Raw genomic sequence first — 18,343 nt, forward strand, 5'->3', positions numbered from 1 at the left:
ATGAACTTGTAAAAGGGATTAATTTAGTGGGTTTTCTGAGCATTTATATTCTGTTTACAATGCATGCATTAAGTTTGATGAAATTCCCAAACTAAAAGTTAATTTGCAGCATGTGGAGAAGTGAATATGGTAAGAGTAAAATATATAAGTTTTTATTACATTTTTTTCATTGTAACCTATGAATGCTTAACATAGCTCCTGGAAAGGGAACATTTACAGGATACTTGTCTCTCTGAGTGCTCAATATTAGTCTAAATGAAATTTTTTCAAATTTTGTATATGGTTTTTTGGGGGAAATATATACCTCCACTATATTTTATTACTGGCGAGCACTAATTTCATGCATCCCTAAACTGTAGGAGCACTTCAATGCCACATTTTAATACCTTTAAAATGCACACATTTCAATTAGGTTATCTACAAAATTATTTGTTCGTATAAAACTGCATGCAGTTAAACAAACAAACAAGAGTTAACCTGACTGATCGATCATCACTTCCAGTCATTGCCAGGGGTTTTGTAGGATGGACAGCCAAGGCCCACAGCTCTCCTTCACAGTGCCCCTGCATTATCAGGAAAGGCTTATTACGCTCATGCACCACAATTTCAAAAATTTCACTATCTTGTGTCCCGACGAGTATATGGTCTCCTCTCCAGCAAACACTTCTTACAGACAGACCTGTAGAAGAGATTGTTATTGAGAGACACATCCTCAGAATTCATGAAACAAAGGTAAAGTAGCACACACCAAAACATAAAAGCAAGAAAATGTCAAGAAGTATCCACACACCTTCTCTTACTCCTCCATTTACTCCTTTTATTTATTCCATATAACACATACTTGCACTTGGAACATAAACTTTTCAAGTTTAGTATTAAGAAATTTCTAAAATAAAATGTGAGCCTTATTTCAATAAAGGAAAAATAAAGTACTGACATTTGCAGCTGAAATTATGCCTTTAATGTCTCTAAGTTTCAACAAAATTAGCAGAGACTATAAATTACAGTTTCTGATTAAACCATGGACCTTAGTACTAGCTAGATGAACCTACATTATTTAGGTGACAAAAGCATCAGTGGAACAAGCATTATATGTAAGAAAGTCAAAGAGCCCAATTCTTTGTAACATCTTAATAGTATATGAAAGTATTTTTGCCCACTAAACAAAAAAATAATACTAAATCAAAGTGAAACAACATATAGAGAGATTAAAAGGGTTTATGATGGAATTTAACAGCATTTCTAACAACTAAATTAGCTCTTAGGCTTATAGTGAATGTAAGCACTCACAGTTGTTGTTTGTAGATAAGGTCAGGAATAATAGAATGGAAGATAAGACAGTTTACACTGAGAACCCAGTCTTAGGTGCCTGATTTTAGTAATAGGCACCTTTTAAAACAGGCTGCATTTATTACCTTCTGATAATGCAACTCAATTTTGCCAATTTGAAATGCTCATAACCAGATGGTGGCAATGCCTGACCTAATTAACTTTGCCTAAGCACTCACTCAAGAATATCTTTGAAAAGCTACTCTGGATTAATATGTGAGACAAAATTATATATATCAAATAAGAGAAAGGAATATTGTAATGGTCCAGATTGATGTTCTTTTGAAAAATATTTTTAACTATGTAGAAGGAAAAGAAAAGCCTTATGTTATTAAATTTACATTGGAAAGAAACTGAATGACTCACAAACAGGGAATGGTGGGTTAGTAGGCCAGTGTGGTGCATCTACATGGATGTGTTAATTCTGACAAAGCAAAGATTCTCTCAAAGCAAAGATCCTGACTGTGCCTACTTAACAAGCTTTGCATTACAAGATAGCCTTCAAATGCACAAATAAGACTCCCTCCACATGAAACAGAACAATGTGCTCCAGGAGTCCACTCAGTGCATTCCAACTGCAATGCAATTTTCAGTCTGCTGAACCAGACTAGAGCTAACAGCCCTCAAACACCCCTCAAAATGCATATATATTGTTCTACTCTGACCCCCTACAGCATCTGTTTTGCTTTACAGATTTGATCTGTTGACTGTACTGATGAATATAACCACCTTATCATCCAGTCCTATAATTTAGACATTATATGGCTATTCTCTCTACAGTGATTAAAAAAAAAAGAAACAACCAACATCTTTGATAAAGGATGATTAAGATACTTGTTTCAGTAATTTGGAACTTCCTGTGGTGGAGGGAGACATTTTGAAATACAATGTGACTACCTGGAGAATATGTGTAGAGTCAACTAATTGCTGCAAGCCATTCACAAGGATACAGATCTTGAGTTTATGTTCACAAGAAAAATTACCAAGTGGTAAGGTATAGAAGCAGCAAAAAATGCAATTAAGAAAATAAGTAAAAGGACAGGTCATTATGGCAATCCTCAAAAGTATACAAGAAGGAAAAAAAAAGCAAAGGGGAAAAATTCAAGAAACAGATTTTATTAAAGATAAGTGTTCAAAAAAATCTATTAGCTCTGTCATGGGCATTTTACAAGGGAAAAGAGTTTTCCCACAGCTTTCATTTACATGCAACAGAGCTGAGAAACAGCAGCTGAGTAAATTCAAATTTAAAACAGAGCCTCTCTACTACAGGGCATATTTAAAATGGAATGTATTGAATCTTGTTGCAGTATTTCACAATCTTGGTGGGAATACAAAATCAATTACAGCATACAAAGACTTAACATGTTATGTATTGACCCTGAGTATCTGATTGCCATCAGACATTCTACCACATTTTCAAATTCTTGGCAAGATACTAGAAAATAACAAAGTGACTGGGGGCAAAGAAAACCAAATGCCAACAAAAGCAATATTGTAAATGACAGTAGTGCTTCAGCATATGTTTGCATTCTTTTCCTAAATCATTACAGCAACAATATCTAGAACACTCTACGTAAAAATTTAGCATGACAAACTGTAACTGAAGTCGTAGGCATACGTAAGCAGTGTTCTATGTAAGCAGTGTTCTAAGTACCGCAAAACTATAAATAACTTCCAAATAGTTTTAATAAAAATTTGAATAACTAGCAAACACAAGTTTTGGACTCTGTTGGTTTACATTGTAGATCCTACTGTCTCTTCCAAGTTCTCTTTAAGCATTACTGTCCCTTGTTAAAAGCTGCTGTGGTCTAGAGACAATGTGCATAAAAAGTTGAATCTTCATCATATGTTTTACAGTAACTTTGAAGGACTATGTGACCTTCACATTAGTGGGCATGATTTATTCCATTTCTAGCAAATAGTTTACAGCAACATACACGAAACAATCTTTTTGGTTTTTCAAGTCTTTTCTTGTTCAAAACACTGACAAATTTCCTACCTTATTGGTATATTGAAAGTGATAAACTTCTGTTTACCTTTATATCCCTGGTCTGTTTCCCTGAGATCAATCACAGTAATTGGTTTAAAATTTAAGTCCCACAAGCGAACACAGCCATCCCTGCCACCAGTGGCAAAACCCTCTTCACATGCATTCATGCTGAAAATTCCTGCCTAAAGAGAGAAGAAAGTTATTTTTAACAATATACATAGATTAGAGAAACCAGTATGCAACTAATAAAAGCTTTAAATATGAGAGAGTCAGAAACAGATAAAAACTCACAACAAGCAGAATTCATATTCAGTGACAAACAGTAAGACAATTATTGCAATAATGCTTTCATGCTAATAATCATCATCATAGTGACGCTGCTTTTTATTCTTAGAAAGAGTTCAGTTTCATATCCTCTTGCCTTAGGACCTGGTCCAACTCTAATAAATGTCAGCATGAAGATATCCTGTGATCTCTGCTAGGCTTGGTTTAGGGCCTTTATTGCTATTACTCAGCTTCTATAAAACAAGACAAAAAGCATCTGGGATTTTTTTACATATTAAGCCAATAAAGACTGATTTTAAACTTAAGTTTAGAAACAAAACATAAGAAAAACAGCGATTACTCTGTAATGCATAATAAGCTGTTATTTTAAAGGTGAACAATAGGAAACAAAACCTAGCCCATTTTCTTCAACTCACTTGATCCATGTTTTCTTCAGGATAACAAAGAGGCAAGGATGACATATGTAATATTAAAAAAAAGATATTGTAGTCACGTGGACACCATATGTGATTTAACATGATACATACCTTACACACCCACTGTTGGGGATTTTTTAATTACTAATCTCAAATTGAGAAGTAGCTCACACATTTCAGTAAGCAAAGCTACTGAAAGGGCAACTTTAACTGATAAGCCTATGAGAAGTTAAAAAAATTGCTCTATATTTATTGAAAGTATTTAATATTCAGCTATGACAAAAATAAACAAGAGAGCATTAGAAACAATGAAAGAGAAAATCTGTCTCTAAGTCCTGTCCAAAAGAAGGCAGAACAGCCAATAATATACATATATCTTCTATAATATTGTTCTGAAATTTCAGTTTAGTAAAGAAGTAAATGTAAACTTCCAATAGTTTGGTTAGGGGTCTGGATTTTACAGTAATGATACACATTAACCCTAAAGATGAAAGCAATTTGCAAAGGAGAGATTGGCTTTTGGGGGAAAACAAAGCTGTACACTCAAAGAACAAATCAGGTACAGTGTTGTGACTTACGAGAATTCCAAGGTACTCGTTACTATTCTCTCCTATCAGCATGTTTTTTCTTCTTAAATTACAACTAAGAAAAACATCATAATGGACTAGTTGTAACAAAATATGGACTATGTTTGCTTCTCTAACATCAGGTAACAAGGATATAATTTTTCAAGTTGAGGAAAAAGAAATCTCTTGGCCTTCACAAAAAAAAAGCCTATCATTACTAGAAGGTCAAATGACAATCAAAACTGAAAGACTATGGTGACAGAACTCAATTTTTTAACATGTCATGTTCATCCTCAGGAAAGAGACTTTTATGACAGGCGACATTTTCAGGAGCAGTATGTGTCTAAACAGAAATGTAGTGGAATTTTTAAGTCATAAGCAGATTAGAAGTTAACTCCCATTATCTCCAACGTCCTGAAAATCCTCTTTCTGTTTCTTTAGGAGCCTAGAGATTTTCAAAAATACAACACAAACTGTATTTGTTTCTCTCCATGTATGTCTATCTGTTTTACCGCATCAACCTTTAATATTGTGAGAACAAGTCTTATGAGGAGAAGCTGAGAGAAATGGGGGTGTTTAGCCTGGAGAAAATAAGGCTCAGGGGAGACCTTATCACTCTCTACAACTACCTGAAAGGAGATTGTAGCAAAGTGGGGGATGACAGCATGAGAAGAAATGGCCTCCAGTTGCACCAGGGGAGGTTTCAACTGGATACTAGTAAAAATTTCTTCACTGAAAAGGTTGCCAGGCATTGGAACAGGCTGCCCAGGAAAGTGCTGGAGTGACCATCCCTGGAAGTGTTCAAAAATATGTGGATGTGGCACTTGTGGATAGGGTGAACACAGTGGTGCTGGGTTAACAGTTGGACTTGATGATCTTGGGAGGTCTTTTCCAACCTTTATGATTTTAGTGTCATGGAACAAATAAAAGGCTAGAGAAATTTTGGCTCATTTTGTACCATATACTGAATTCTGCCCAAGTTTAAATCTTTTAAAGGCTCTTTTTGGAATGCAACCTTGATAATAGAATCATTTTCTTTTCTCTAATTAACTCTTTCCAAAATCCATTATTTAATTAGTCAGTACTAAAAAAATAATCAGACATTTGGTGATGTGGGAAGCTGGCTGAGTGTTCTGAGGATAAGATCAAGTGGATCCAGCATTAATCTGTTTTCCATTTCACAGAATATCCTTATCTTGAAAAGGACATACTGGTTGTCAAGGAGATTTGGCAGATGTTGTGCTTGCTCAATCTCTTGAAATGCAATAGGACGCTCTCATTTCAGTCTCTGTGCCACTGGAATAAGAGAACTAGATAAAAACTATAAAAAAGGTCCCTTATTAATGGGGACTGTAAGTATTTACTGGAAAAAGCTGAGCTTTGCTATTCTTCATATAATTGTTAGGTTCACACTTCATGGGGAAAAGACAGATTCTTTACTGGGGTAGCTTGGCCTGTCAATTCCTCCCCTAAATCCTTGCTTTCAGAAACTGTCAAGATTATAATGCAAATCAACTTTGGAGTCTTCATGCTTCTCTTAATCCTTTAGCCTGAAATTTTTATTAACATAATGTGATTCTTGATGGTCAAAAGCCTTCTAGCAGTAATGAGAGACAAACAATTGCACTGACTTCTTTAAATCCAATTGAACACGAGCCACGAAGACCAACTGTGCTTCTGAATCAAAATAAAAGGTGTAGATCAAAGTCTTCCATCTGAAAGGTTATGAAGCTTGATATACAGACTGCATTTTCTTTTATAAATTTTCATTACGCTTCCTAATGAACTTTGAAATTCTGGAAGTAACATCTCAAACTGATCAGCAGTTTTCTCAGAATTCTGAATATTTCCTGTTTTTTCCAACATAACCAGCTGGTATCACATCTGTGTTCTCTCTCAAATTCAAAAAAAAAAACAAACGAGTGGACTGAGAGCAAATAAAGAAATAAATGCCCAGATCTACCAGAAATTATAGTTGAAAGAAGAACTTGACAAGGATGGTCTCTACTGCATGAATATTTTGCCACCGCTTGAATCCAAGAAGTTTCCAATACTGAGGTAGTTTCTGGTTTTCTATTGCTGCCGGACCTATTTTGCCCCCCATGGACAAAAATCAAGTGCTAATTTATCTAAATGTAATTGTTTATATAAAATCCACCACACTAACTGTGACTACACAATTCCTAAAACACATGACTGCAGTCAGCTATAATTAGGACCAAGCTTGAAAAATCATAAGGAAACTTCAGAAGCAACTGACTACTACCGAGCAACATGGAGAACAGAGACATTATACCGATTCAAAAAGAACTCCAACGCCTCCTTTTTACTCCCAGATACAATATAGGACTTGGATGTTTGTAAAGCATGTACAGCAACACATACGTTGGGCACTTACTCTGAGACACTGTCTCTCCCAATATATACTGCATAGTAAGGAAATGGATTGCAAACATTTAAGACAGATGACAGTAAGTTTACAGTGGAGAGACACTACCTTTTAATCCTCCTATCTAACAAATCACTCATAAAACAGTCTAAAAATGCACATAGTACTCTAACAATTTAAAACAGTTGCCTATACATCTCTCACTGGCTGACGTAAGTGGACAGTTATGTTTCAACCAACGATTACTCTAAGCAGTAGGAGAAAATACTGCATGTGTTGGTACATGATACCAGCTTAAAGCCATTCATTTAAGTTCATTATATTGTTTCCATCTATATTTAATTAGTATCCAGCCAACCGACATAGGCGTGCAATAGTTTTAACAGACTGCCTGTTATTTAACCTCGAGCTTGTTATTTAACCTCAGTTTCTGACATCAATCCGCACAACTTTAATGTGTACCTCTGAAAGACTATCTCAAAATTAATTATTCATCTGTTGAAAAAGCATCTTATGTACATTTACTATTCAAGGTAGGGTCATATCGCACAAGAATCTTTAAAACATACAGCGTTGTTAAATAAGCATACAATTTTGTTTTAATATCCGAGTAACATCTATATGCATGGGCTACCTTGAATTTAGAACATATAAAATGATAAGTAGAAGATTCTATAGTCTGTTCTTTGCACTAGTACAAAAATGAGACATCTAGTAAAAGATTTTTTTTTTTTTAATTAGTCAAGGTATATGTTAACTTTCCAGAGTCAGATGCATTGCCTACAAATAACCTCCTGGAGTATTACCATTACCAGTGAATTTACACAGGCTTTCATGTTGCTGTTTTCTTTCTCCCTTTTAAAACTTTCCTTATTAGTATTATTATTTAGGAGGCATCAGCAAATCTAGAGTCGGAGTTTCCCATTGCTATCCATTGTTCCCTGCATATGAACTGTGTGCCTTTACTCCTAAGCCCTACTCATTTCCATGTTTTCCTACTTTTCATTCCTACTTCTATATTAAGTGGACTCTTCGATCCTTTTCCAACTAATTCTCCAGTCATGCCAACCTATTTGCTTTCAACTTTTTGTTTCTACTCAAACTCAGATAGGAAACTGCAGGAAATTCTACTTTCCTGTCTCTACAGTTTTCAGTATCGCTGTGACAGAAGACAGATAAACTCACTTAATCAAGAATTCTTATTTTGCTTCTTAGTGCTAAAGTTGCTAGCCGTTTCCTTGGTTGCTTACACTGGGAGAGAATGTTTTATTTTTCACATGGAATTATTCTTAAAATAAAAAATGTCTTTTTAGCTTGGATAATTGTAACAATTGTAACAAAGATAGCCAACCTACGAAAAGAACATGTTTTCTTTATTAATGCAGACAACTTCCTTAATAATAATTTAATAACTGTGGAGATGGACTATATCTCCACATAACTAACATGCTTTAGAAAATGCTTTCCAGCATCTCAGATATTTACTGTTCATGCTGCAAGAGAGGAATACATGGTATTTAAGTAATTACTGAGACATGTCTTCCTTCAAAAAGTTTACAGTTTACTTCAAGCTTGTTGAGGAGTAATGATACAGGATGATAAACAGGCATTCAAGGACAACAATTTCAACACTAGCATACTGAACAGAAATTTATATCAGTTCCCTACGATGTGCACCCTGTCCCTTTAGCAATATATGTGCATCACAAATGCTGTTATTTACACTTGCATTTTCTTTCAAAAGGACAGACAAGAAGGGCATAATTGATAAAATTAGGTACAAAAGAACCATAAAATATCATGATAATAATTTAGTATGGCTGAAGAGGCACTCTGATTCCAAGTTGCTGCACGTTGTGATTATAATAATCTGTCAATATTATCTTTTAAGGTAACATTTTATTCTTGGGTTTTTTTGTTTTTTTTTTCCCCTGTGGAAATTGGTGAGATTTGTACTGACTCTAATCTCTTGTAAAAATGAATTTCAAAGACATGGACTGGTGTCCCTACTTAATTTTCAGTACTGCAAAGTACAATTCCGTTGAGCCTACAGGACAGAGCCAAAAATAGAAGGCTAGATGAGACCTACTCCAAGGTCACCTGAGCTCCATCCACTGATGCTAAAGAAGATAAGGTGCACAGCACTTCAAGTTTGATCTTGTGGTCATCAAAGAACTGACACAGTACATAAGGTAGTGAAGCAACAAGCTCTCATCATCCTACATTTACCAGTTATGCCATTTCACACTAAAACAGCTGAAAAGCACTGCATTATTCTGAGAAATAAACTGTTGCAATTCTAAGTCCTCCAAATAACAAATATGTTAATACGCAGGACAGCTGTCTCCTACAGCACCAAACAGGGTGAGAGAATATTTTGGCATCAGTTTTGGATAGGAAACAAAGTGCACTTTTTCCTCTGGGAATCCAGGTCTGCACATGCTATGTCCACATCATCTTAGGAAAACATAGAATAGAACACTACCGAACAGTAAATATGAAAACTAAAACAAGAATTGAAGTCATAGAGTAAGAATCAAGGAATATTTGAAGACCAACATGTCCCTTCATGCTTCCTGATTCATAATTTATGCTTTCTTGAATATATTTAATATTTCTATAGATGCATACAGGACAGTATGTTTGTGTGTGTGTATATATATATACATACGTATATAAAGAAGTCTCAAATACAAAAGATAGTCTGAGATGTTTTGCACACGTATGTTCTTCATAACTTTATTTTTATTCATAATCAGGTACACTGTCATTGTACAACTTTCTGAATAAGCAGTGCAGTTGCTTTTAAATTATGAGCTCATTCAAAAAGCTGCAACCATCCTGAATGATGTTCCTAAATATTTGGTAAACCAAGAGCCTCCTCACTACAACTGACTGCAACCTCTCCAACACACACATATCATTCATCCCTTAGTCCCCTCCTTTCTACCTGACTAAATCATAAAAAGTGAATCTTATACTTCAGTTACATACATCATGCCACCCAGTCCAACATTGCCAGTTAAAACAAAAACATTCTTAGAAGCAAGAATAATTAACTGTTATTGATTTTTACCTAGAAGTTTGAAGCCATAATATTGGAACTCATATGCTTGTATTTTCACACTATTTTAAACTGCTAAAAAGGGAACTTCAAATATTAGCTAGAAAGTACAATGCTTTCCAAAACAAAAATTAACATTCAACCAGCAAATCATATAGCTTTATAAAGTGACCTTAGCAGTTTCATGCCTCATAGGGTAAAACAAATTGGTTGGCTTTTTTTTATGGTGATACTTAGACAAAATTTAAGTCAAATTTTGCATTATATTATCAAATTACTACCAGGAGAGGAAATGAGGACTCTCATAGTTTGGCATCTACAAATCAGATTATAATGCACCAAGCGGGTTTTTTTGCTACCTATTTTAATGTCAAAACTATATACTTTGAAATAATATGGAAAAGATAATCAAAACTTATATAGCCAAATTATAATCACTTTATAGTTGCATTAAACATTCCAATTAAAATGTTACCAAGCACTTTTGAAAAATGTTATTAAACTTTCATTGAGATGTCTCCACTTTTCAAAGCTGTATACTGTTCTAAAAACTGTTCAAATAAGACATACTGAGTCTCTATCGTTGAAATTGTTTAGGAACACAGACAAGATGACCTTGCATTGCCCCTTCCAGCTCTGCAGAAATCTGCTTAACATTTTATATTAATTTAAAGAGATATACTTACAGCATGTGCTCCCTGTATTGTCCGTACAAGGTTGATTCCTTTCCATACATAGATATCTCCATTCAATGCACCAGAATATGTCACTTCATCCCTTGCACAGGCGAGGCACAATATAGTCTGGAGATCACCGGTTTTGCCAAAAACACCACGTTTTGGTGTCAATGAATTGCCACACAAACTCCAGAACTGTAACATAAAGTGATTTAGAAAGACAGGTATTTTGCTAATATCCTATAATTTAATATGTACATCTGAAAGAAAAGTACTTTGCATGCAAAAGACATCATCATTTATAGCCTTTTCCATGCTTCCGTTCTCCAGTTGTTTAACAACTTTTTATGCTATTAACCAACTTTATCTTTCCATAAAATCAGCATAGCAGGCTAGTTGGGAAGGAATTTTGGGGTACTAAATCAAACTAAAATTCTCTCAAATAGTAATTTGTGAATTAGTTTTATTTTAAGTCATTTTTTAAAAGCATTTCATAATGGAATTGTCTTATCTATCTTTGACGTAAGTCTTCCACATTGCAAATGCTGCATTTGTACTTTACGTTACTTTAGACATTTAAAGATGTCATCTAAGCATGTAGATTTCTGATAAAGCTGCTATTTGTTCTGTTTGAAAACAGCTGGTTTAATTATTGACTTATCATTTCTCATCAGAACGCCTGATCACACAAAGCAGCCATCTAAGGGGGAGATTTTTAAGAACCTTCTAATAAACCATTAGCATGTGATTACAGCAATCACACGAGGGTGAATTTCCTCCTAGGTGACCCACACGTACTAATGACTCCTAAACTAAAGACATGCAAAGTCTCTTGTCAGAGCACAGTAACTGCCAACTAAATATCATGATACACACTGTAGTTTCTGAGATCTCTGCAAAAGAGAAACGCTTGCATATTCATTTCAAACTCTCCTGTCCAAACATGGAAATGTGAGCATAAAAAATCAAGAAGCTGTTGAAGTAATACAGTACAGTACATGAAAGCATTTATTTCATCGCTGCTGACAAGTTACTCTTACGTTGTCTCAGCATGTTTTCTGTATAGATGTTTATGAAACTGTATTTCACAGCAAGTCACTCCGTTATTAATAATCAGTTCAAAATTCTGAGCAGAGACTTCAATTAATACAAGATAATGTAAGCAGTTACAATGAACTGATATTGCTCAATATTGAACTGATATGTTCATACATGAACAAATTTTTGTACCAGCAATATTGTAATTCAGAAATAACCATGTGCTGATTAGACAAATCCCTGCATCTTAACTAGTTGTGCTGGGTTTGGCTGAGGTGGTTAATTTTCTTCACAGTGGCTAGTATGGGGCTATGTTTTGGATTTGTGCTGAACACAGGATTAAAAATACAGAGATGTTTTTGTTATTGCTGAGCAGGGCTTACACAGAGCCAAGGTCTTTTCTACTTTTCATACTGCCACGCTGGTGAGGAGGCTGGGGGTGCATGGGAGGTGGGGAGAAGAGACAGCCAGGACAGGTGACCCAAACTGACCAAAGGGATATTCCAGACCATATGACATCATGCTCAGTATATAAAGCTGGGAGGAAGAAGGAGGAAGGGGGGACGTTTGGAGTGATGGTGTTTGTCTTCCCAAGTAACTGTTACATGTGATGGGGCCCAAGTCTCCTGGAGATGGCTGAACACCTGCCTGCCTGTGGGAAACTGTAAATTAATTCCTTGTTTTGCTTTGCTTGTGTGTGTGGCTTTTGCTTTCCCTACCAAACCATCTTTATCGCAACCCATGAGTTTTCTGGCTTTTACCCTTTCAATTCTCTCTCTGATCTCACTGGTGGGGCAGTGAGCAAGCGGCTGTGTGGGGCTTGTCTGCTGGCTGGGGTTAAACCATGACACCAGCATTTTTTTAACCAAAGTACAGACTACAGGACATAGATTATGTTGTAGTTTCAGGAGTAACCACACAATCGCTGCATAAATCAAACACTTAGCTCCAATGTAGAAGTAGGTGATGTATCAGTTCACTTGGAATTATCTACATAATTTAAGTAGGATTATAATTTGTATAAAATATCATGTGAGAAAAATATAATAGTACTGAAAACCTGAAAGTAATTATTGATATCTGAAAGAACAAGAAGAATGCATGGTCTAAGAAAAATATTCATCAACAAAAATCTCTTGCCTGATCCAAATGTCTATAAATCTCTAGAATTCAGATTTTTGCTTAATGTTTTCTCAAAGGATACAGGATACACCAATTATTCTTAAAATGCTATTGCTATTTAAAAAGCCTTCAAAGAACTTTAAAAGTTGTTCAAATAAACTTTTGCTTATCTAAATAGATATGTTTTGACATCACAGAGCCATCTTAAATATACTAAATCACTGCTGGCAAATATTAGCTCACTATTGGCATAAAAGTCCTCTTAGATCCTGAAGTAAAAAAAAAGGTCATTATTAACCAAGCTAATGGAAATATGTAACTGACATGCTAAACACTCTGCCAAATCAGACTTATGCAATTTAGCCAACACATTGAAGACTTTTTCCCATAAACCACAAATAAATATTAATCTAAAAGTTCATTGTGTAAAAAGCAACACATTTTCCCCACCGTGGGAACCTACACATAAGAGCAATACAGAACTTTCAAGCTGCCATCTACTGCTGTTATGTGGTAAAACAGAAAACACTGCCTGGGAGAGCGCAGGGACGTTTTTTAGGAGCCATATTTCATGGCAGTGAATCATTGATAAACCTGCTTGCAGAGTTAAAGCTGCAAAAGGAGCTTTTTCTGCACAGTAGTTGGTACATGGATCAAAGAAAGGACGCTTGAAAAAGACATGAACTGTCCAAATTATGAATCCTGTAACAGGTACAGAGTGCTCCAAATGATAAAGGTATGAGTAACAGCTGGGAAAAGAATTAAAAGAAAGATCAAGCATTTTCCTTTCTCTTCCACTTACTCTCTGTACTCTCTCAAATGGTAAGAAAAGGTTTTTCAACTCATTTCCCCTCTGTAGTGCAACAATTCATTCACTGTTCAAGAATCAGAAACTTGAGTACCTGGACTCACCTTAAACATGTGCATCCTGTCTTATGCTACTAGGGATTTCAAACAGCATGTTTTAGACAATCTAAATTTTAAGTTATATTACAATCACGACATACAGTGCTACTAACAACTGTTTCATTCCTACTGCTTTCCTTCTGTCAGGGCACAAACTCTTTTGAGCAGAGAGGGTCTGTTTTCAACTATATAAATCTCATAAAATGTCTAGTGTAGTCAGGTGTGATCCATGATTGCATGGATTGCACCTAAAAAGTAAACTTATTCTTACAGAGAACTTTCCATATTATTCTTACAGAGAACTTTCCATATTATCATCATATATTCCTTTTAGATGCTATTTTTATATATTTTATAGAGTATATATTACTGCATCTTAAATATTTTATGAATTAACGTTTATTTCATTACCTTGATGTGTTTTACGCCACAGCTGACGAGCTTGTTTGGCTGGTATAAATCCCAAGAAATATCAAATATCTGCATAAAAAAACCCAAGGATGTCAGCAAAGATGGCTTTTCTAGCATGGGACAGTAAACAGTAAAAACTTGTAGCAAATTAACAGAGAGTCTGAAATGCTTTAAATGGATCTATTGGAATTACTTTTTCATCCTCTCACTGAATACTGAAATTGCAATGTATAGCTCATGTGAGTTCTGGGTTTTTTTCCCTAGAACAATTAAAACACATGATAAAACAACATTAAGGTTCATTTACAGACTAGAAAAATTTAAGCAACTATTTGCATTTTGATTTCCCATATGGGTCTAGGAAGTGTATTAAATCTGCACTTCTCCTACATGCTTACAGTCTCAACAAACCAGACACAAATAAGTGCTGAGTTATGCATTTTATTTTAGAAATAAATGCATATATTTTAAATATCTTCATATATCTTAATACATATCCAAACTTTATGCAAATTCAATTTCTAAAATACAAAACGTTTTTTGTTCAGACATAGCTCTAGTAATTATACACGGACATAGTTTAACAAACTAACATTACACTGACACTCAGAACCTTTAGTTATACTTACTCTGTCTGTATGACCAGGAGCCATTGACAATAATTTTCCTTTTCTCCAGTCCCATACACAAACTGTGTTTTTTGAATCCAAACCAACTGAGACCAAACGCTAAAAAATGTCCAAAGTAAACAAATAACTCAATATATTAATGAAAGATAGAATCATGATTTTGAATGAATGATAAAAACTTCCTAACATATTTAAGTTAGAAGCAATACCTACATTTTGATACAGAAGAAAACATAAGCTACATCTTGTGCAAAAGCTTCCATAGATGCATCTTTTCAGTTACACCATGATCATGAAAATCTTCTTAGATAACAATGCATTTATGATTTATAATGTTTAATATACATAATTATATATAGCACACATGGCAAGGAACAGTCAGGAGACATTTGCAAAAAATGAATAATCACTGAAGTTAATGAAACTATATGTGTTTAATTGCATATAACTTGAAGAATTTAATGATTTATATTACAAGTTCAAGAGATACAAAGAAAAAATATTTTCTTCAATCTTCTTGGAAACAAACAAAATATTATAAACAATTAAAAGTCTTAAAAGTCTTTTGCTTGATTCTTCAAGACATGTATGATTAACTATTTCTGAATCTTTTCTCAAAACAGAATCCAACAAGACCCCAAATATACAATTTGTCTTTATGAAGTCTTTAATACTCAGAAAGAGTTTGAAACCAGTTAAACTGTAAAACCAGGAAAGACAAAAAGATTTTTTCAAAAAAAATACAGAAAAATAAAAGTTTGAGATCTTCCTACGCTCTGCAGCCTGTCTTGTCTTCACTGTGAAGACACCTTGAACAGATTTCTTGATACAAATCATTGACTATATTAGCCAAAACTTTTATCATATCTGTTAACCAGTCAAAATTTTATTTTTCCTATAGAAATTCTCAACAGAAAGACTAACAGGATTGAATAAAAAGAAGTTGAGTGATTTTGAGTTCGGTTTTTAAAGAAAATTGAGTATTTTTGTTCAGTTTACGCATGAATTGTGATACCTCAATGTTGATAAATAAAAGCTTTGCAAATCTTTAAGACAAAGTTTTTTCACTGTTCAGCAGTTAATATCTACACACATTAAAGACAAATTTATTTTCAATTTCTATGTAGATTATCAAAGTGAGTTTGTAAAAGCAAAAGCAAACCCCAACGACAGGAAACTATTCCCAATTTCTTTACTGTCTGAAAAAATCCAAGATTATGAGAAGAAAAATAAAAAAGTTAAATACAATTTCTATCCATGCTTCTTATTTATTAATACTGCAAAGTCTAACCTTTCTATTCCATTTTTGAAAACATCATTGGAAGGAGCATCAGTTTCAATTCCAGCTACACTTCCAAATAGTTCAATTCCAGTCTTACTACAGAGTGAGTGTATAAATGCAGACTAGTTTTACAATTACTGCATACCCATCATAAAAATGTGGGTGAAGCCTTTCCAGGCACCGACCTCTCAAAAAGGGAGAATAAACAATGTTCTTGGTTCTCCTAAGAACTAGAAAATCTTGTTTCTAATGAGCACACCCACACTCAAGTAGACCTCAAAGAGCAAAAAAAAACCAGCAAGCTTGGAGAATAAAGTATCATAAAGTGAGTTGAACTCTCAACATTAGGGAGACTGAAGGGTAACCTTAGGTTTAGATAACGCAGCTGCACCAGTGAATCATCAGATTCCCCTGACTAACAAAGAACAATAAAGAATAAATAATGTCCTCCTGTGCCAGACCAGTGTCGGTGAGAAGGAGAACATGTGTGTGGCACAGCCCGATATGAAAGATAAAACCTGAACAACTAATAAAATAAACTTTGAAGAAGGTTTGACCTCACTTCAATCCATACATTCCTTCCTAGTGGAGATGTCCAGCATCGTGACAATAATCCTACAGAGATCAGTAATAGGAACCATATTTTTCTTGTGATCCATATTGCAATCGCTTTTGTTGTGACTTTAGTATATGGCTGCATCACCCTAATCCTAACCCCTTACCCTAAACCCTAACCCTTACCCAAATAATGCCAAATAAGTATATTTAACATCAAACATTAAACCTCTAAAAAAAACTGGTTAAGGATTGACAAATTTGGATTTTAAAGGATGGGCAAGACATAAAGTGTTTTGCAGATCTTTCTGAACTGGATTTGTGCTGGGACCAGTTCATCACTGTATGGGTGTAACCCAAAACTTTATTCCATAGCCTTCCATGCCATTTCCCAGAAACTGTTATCAACAGATCATTTATAACATCTGCCCAGAGCACGCCTGACTCCTCAGGCTATAAGCTGGGTGTTAAGAGGCCTGTGAGATAGGAGGATGCTCCTGTCCTCACACCCACTGTGGAACTCCCCGCCCTGAGGGAGGTACTGGGCATTCCTGCCTGAACCGGAGGATATATATAAATCTTGGAGTCTTGGGACTTTTTTAATCACTCGTGGGATCCAGAGGAGGACTGTGACCACCACTCTCAACCAGACTGCAACCACCACTCTTGAGGACTGCAACCACCACTCTTGACCAGATTGCAACAGCACTCTCACCAACAGGTTTTTTCCCCTCTCCTTTTACTTTAGACTCAGGAGGCCCAACGAACACCACTCTGTTCATGCCCCAGGGTGCTAGGTTATACATTTGGGTTTTGTGGGTTAAAACCAATTGTTTGTCTGTATAATCGTATTTATTGTATTATTTTATTAAATTGTTATTCTGACTTATAATCTCTCCTTTGAGTTGGGTTCACTTCCCCTGCCGGTTTACCTTTAAACCAGCACACAGAGAGACAATTCTGGAGATGTAGGTCTTGAAAAATCTGTATCCAGCTTTCCTTCAAGACAGCAAAATTCTAACAAATGCAAGAAAAAAGGTGATCATATGGAAATGCTGAGCAAAGCAGACAGCCTAAATTCTGACCGTTTATGGCTGTAGACACAAGAATCAGTACTGGGTATTCCTAGAACAAATCACAGATCTACCTTCAAAACCCTCCAATACACACAGGGGATGTCTAGCTGCATTCAAAAAAAATTAGGGGACTTCAATCCTAATTTGATACATCTTGACCTTAAGATATTACGGACATTTATGTGAGGAAGTGACACGAGTTTACACAGACAAGAGAAAAGATATCGCAGTGAAGTAGAAATGATGTTCTAAGAAGAAGCTGACTCTGGGAGCTGACTTTCTAAACTGTGAGAAACCTAAATGATAAAATCTGTAGATCATTCCAACAAACTTTAAAATTCCCTACAACAATTACAGCATGTTTTAACAGAAACAAACTATCAGTAGGCTTTCTTCTGTTCGTGTTCAATAGAGCTCCATTTGATATTCTCTTAATAAGGATAGAAACTGGTCTCTACAATACATTCCCCACTTGCTAAAAGATACTGACCTTTTTAGCAAGCAAAAGGAACTGAGAATACAGCTAAATCTGAGTATTCCATTGCAAGGCTGAGTGGGAGGGAAAGTGTTTCGTAGACCAGGAAAGCACAACGGCAGAAAGGATTTTC

At 35.1% G+C, this 18,343-nt stretch overlaps 1 protein-coding gene across 10 annotated transcripts in view; it reads right to left on the minus strand.

Moving 5' to 3' along the window:
- The window catches only part of EML5 (EMAP like 5), a 113,930-nt gene that overhangs the window by 73,029 nt on the left and 22,558 nt on the right, over positions 1–18,343 (minus strand). For all 10 annotated transcript variants that reach the window (XR_010431463.1, XM_064658934.1, XM_064658931.1 and 7 more), the window contains exons 3-7: positions 14,823–14,921; positions 14,194–14,262; positions 10,726–10,911; positions 3,366–3,501; positions 478–679 (exon numbers count right to left, since the gene is read on the minus strand). Coding sequence is in view for 9 of the 10 variants with exons in the window: in XM_064658934.1 (XP_064515004.1) it covers positions 478–679; positions 3,366–3,501; positions 10,726–10,911; positions 14,194–14,262; positions 14,823–14,921 (692 nt within the window). In the remaining variant the exon portion in view is untranslated. The remainder of the gene's footprint in view (positions 1–477; positions 680–3,365; positions 3,502–10,725; positions 10,912–14,193; positions 14,263–14,822; positions 14,922–18,343) is intronic.

This window comes from Pseudopipra pipra, chromosome 6, assembly GCF_036250125.1.
Source record: "Pseudopipra pipra isolate bDixPip1 chromosome 6, bDixPip1.hap1, whole genome shotgun sequence".
Classification (NCBI taxonomy): Eukaryota; Metazoa; Chordata; class Aves; order Passeriformes; family Pipridae; genus Pseudopipra; species Pseudopipra pipra.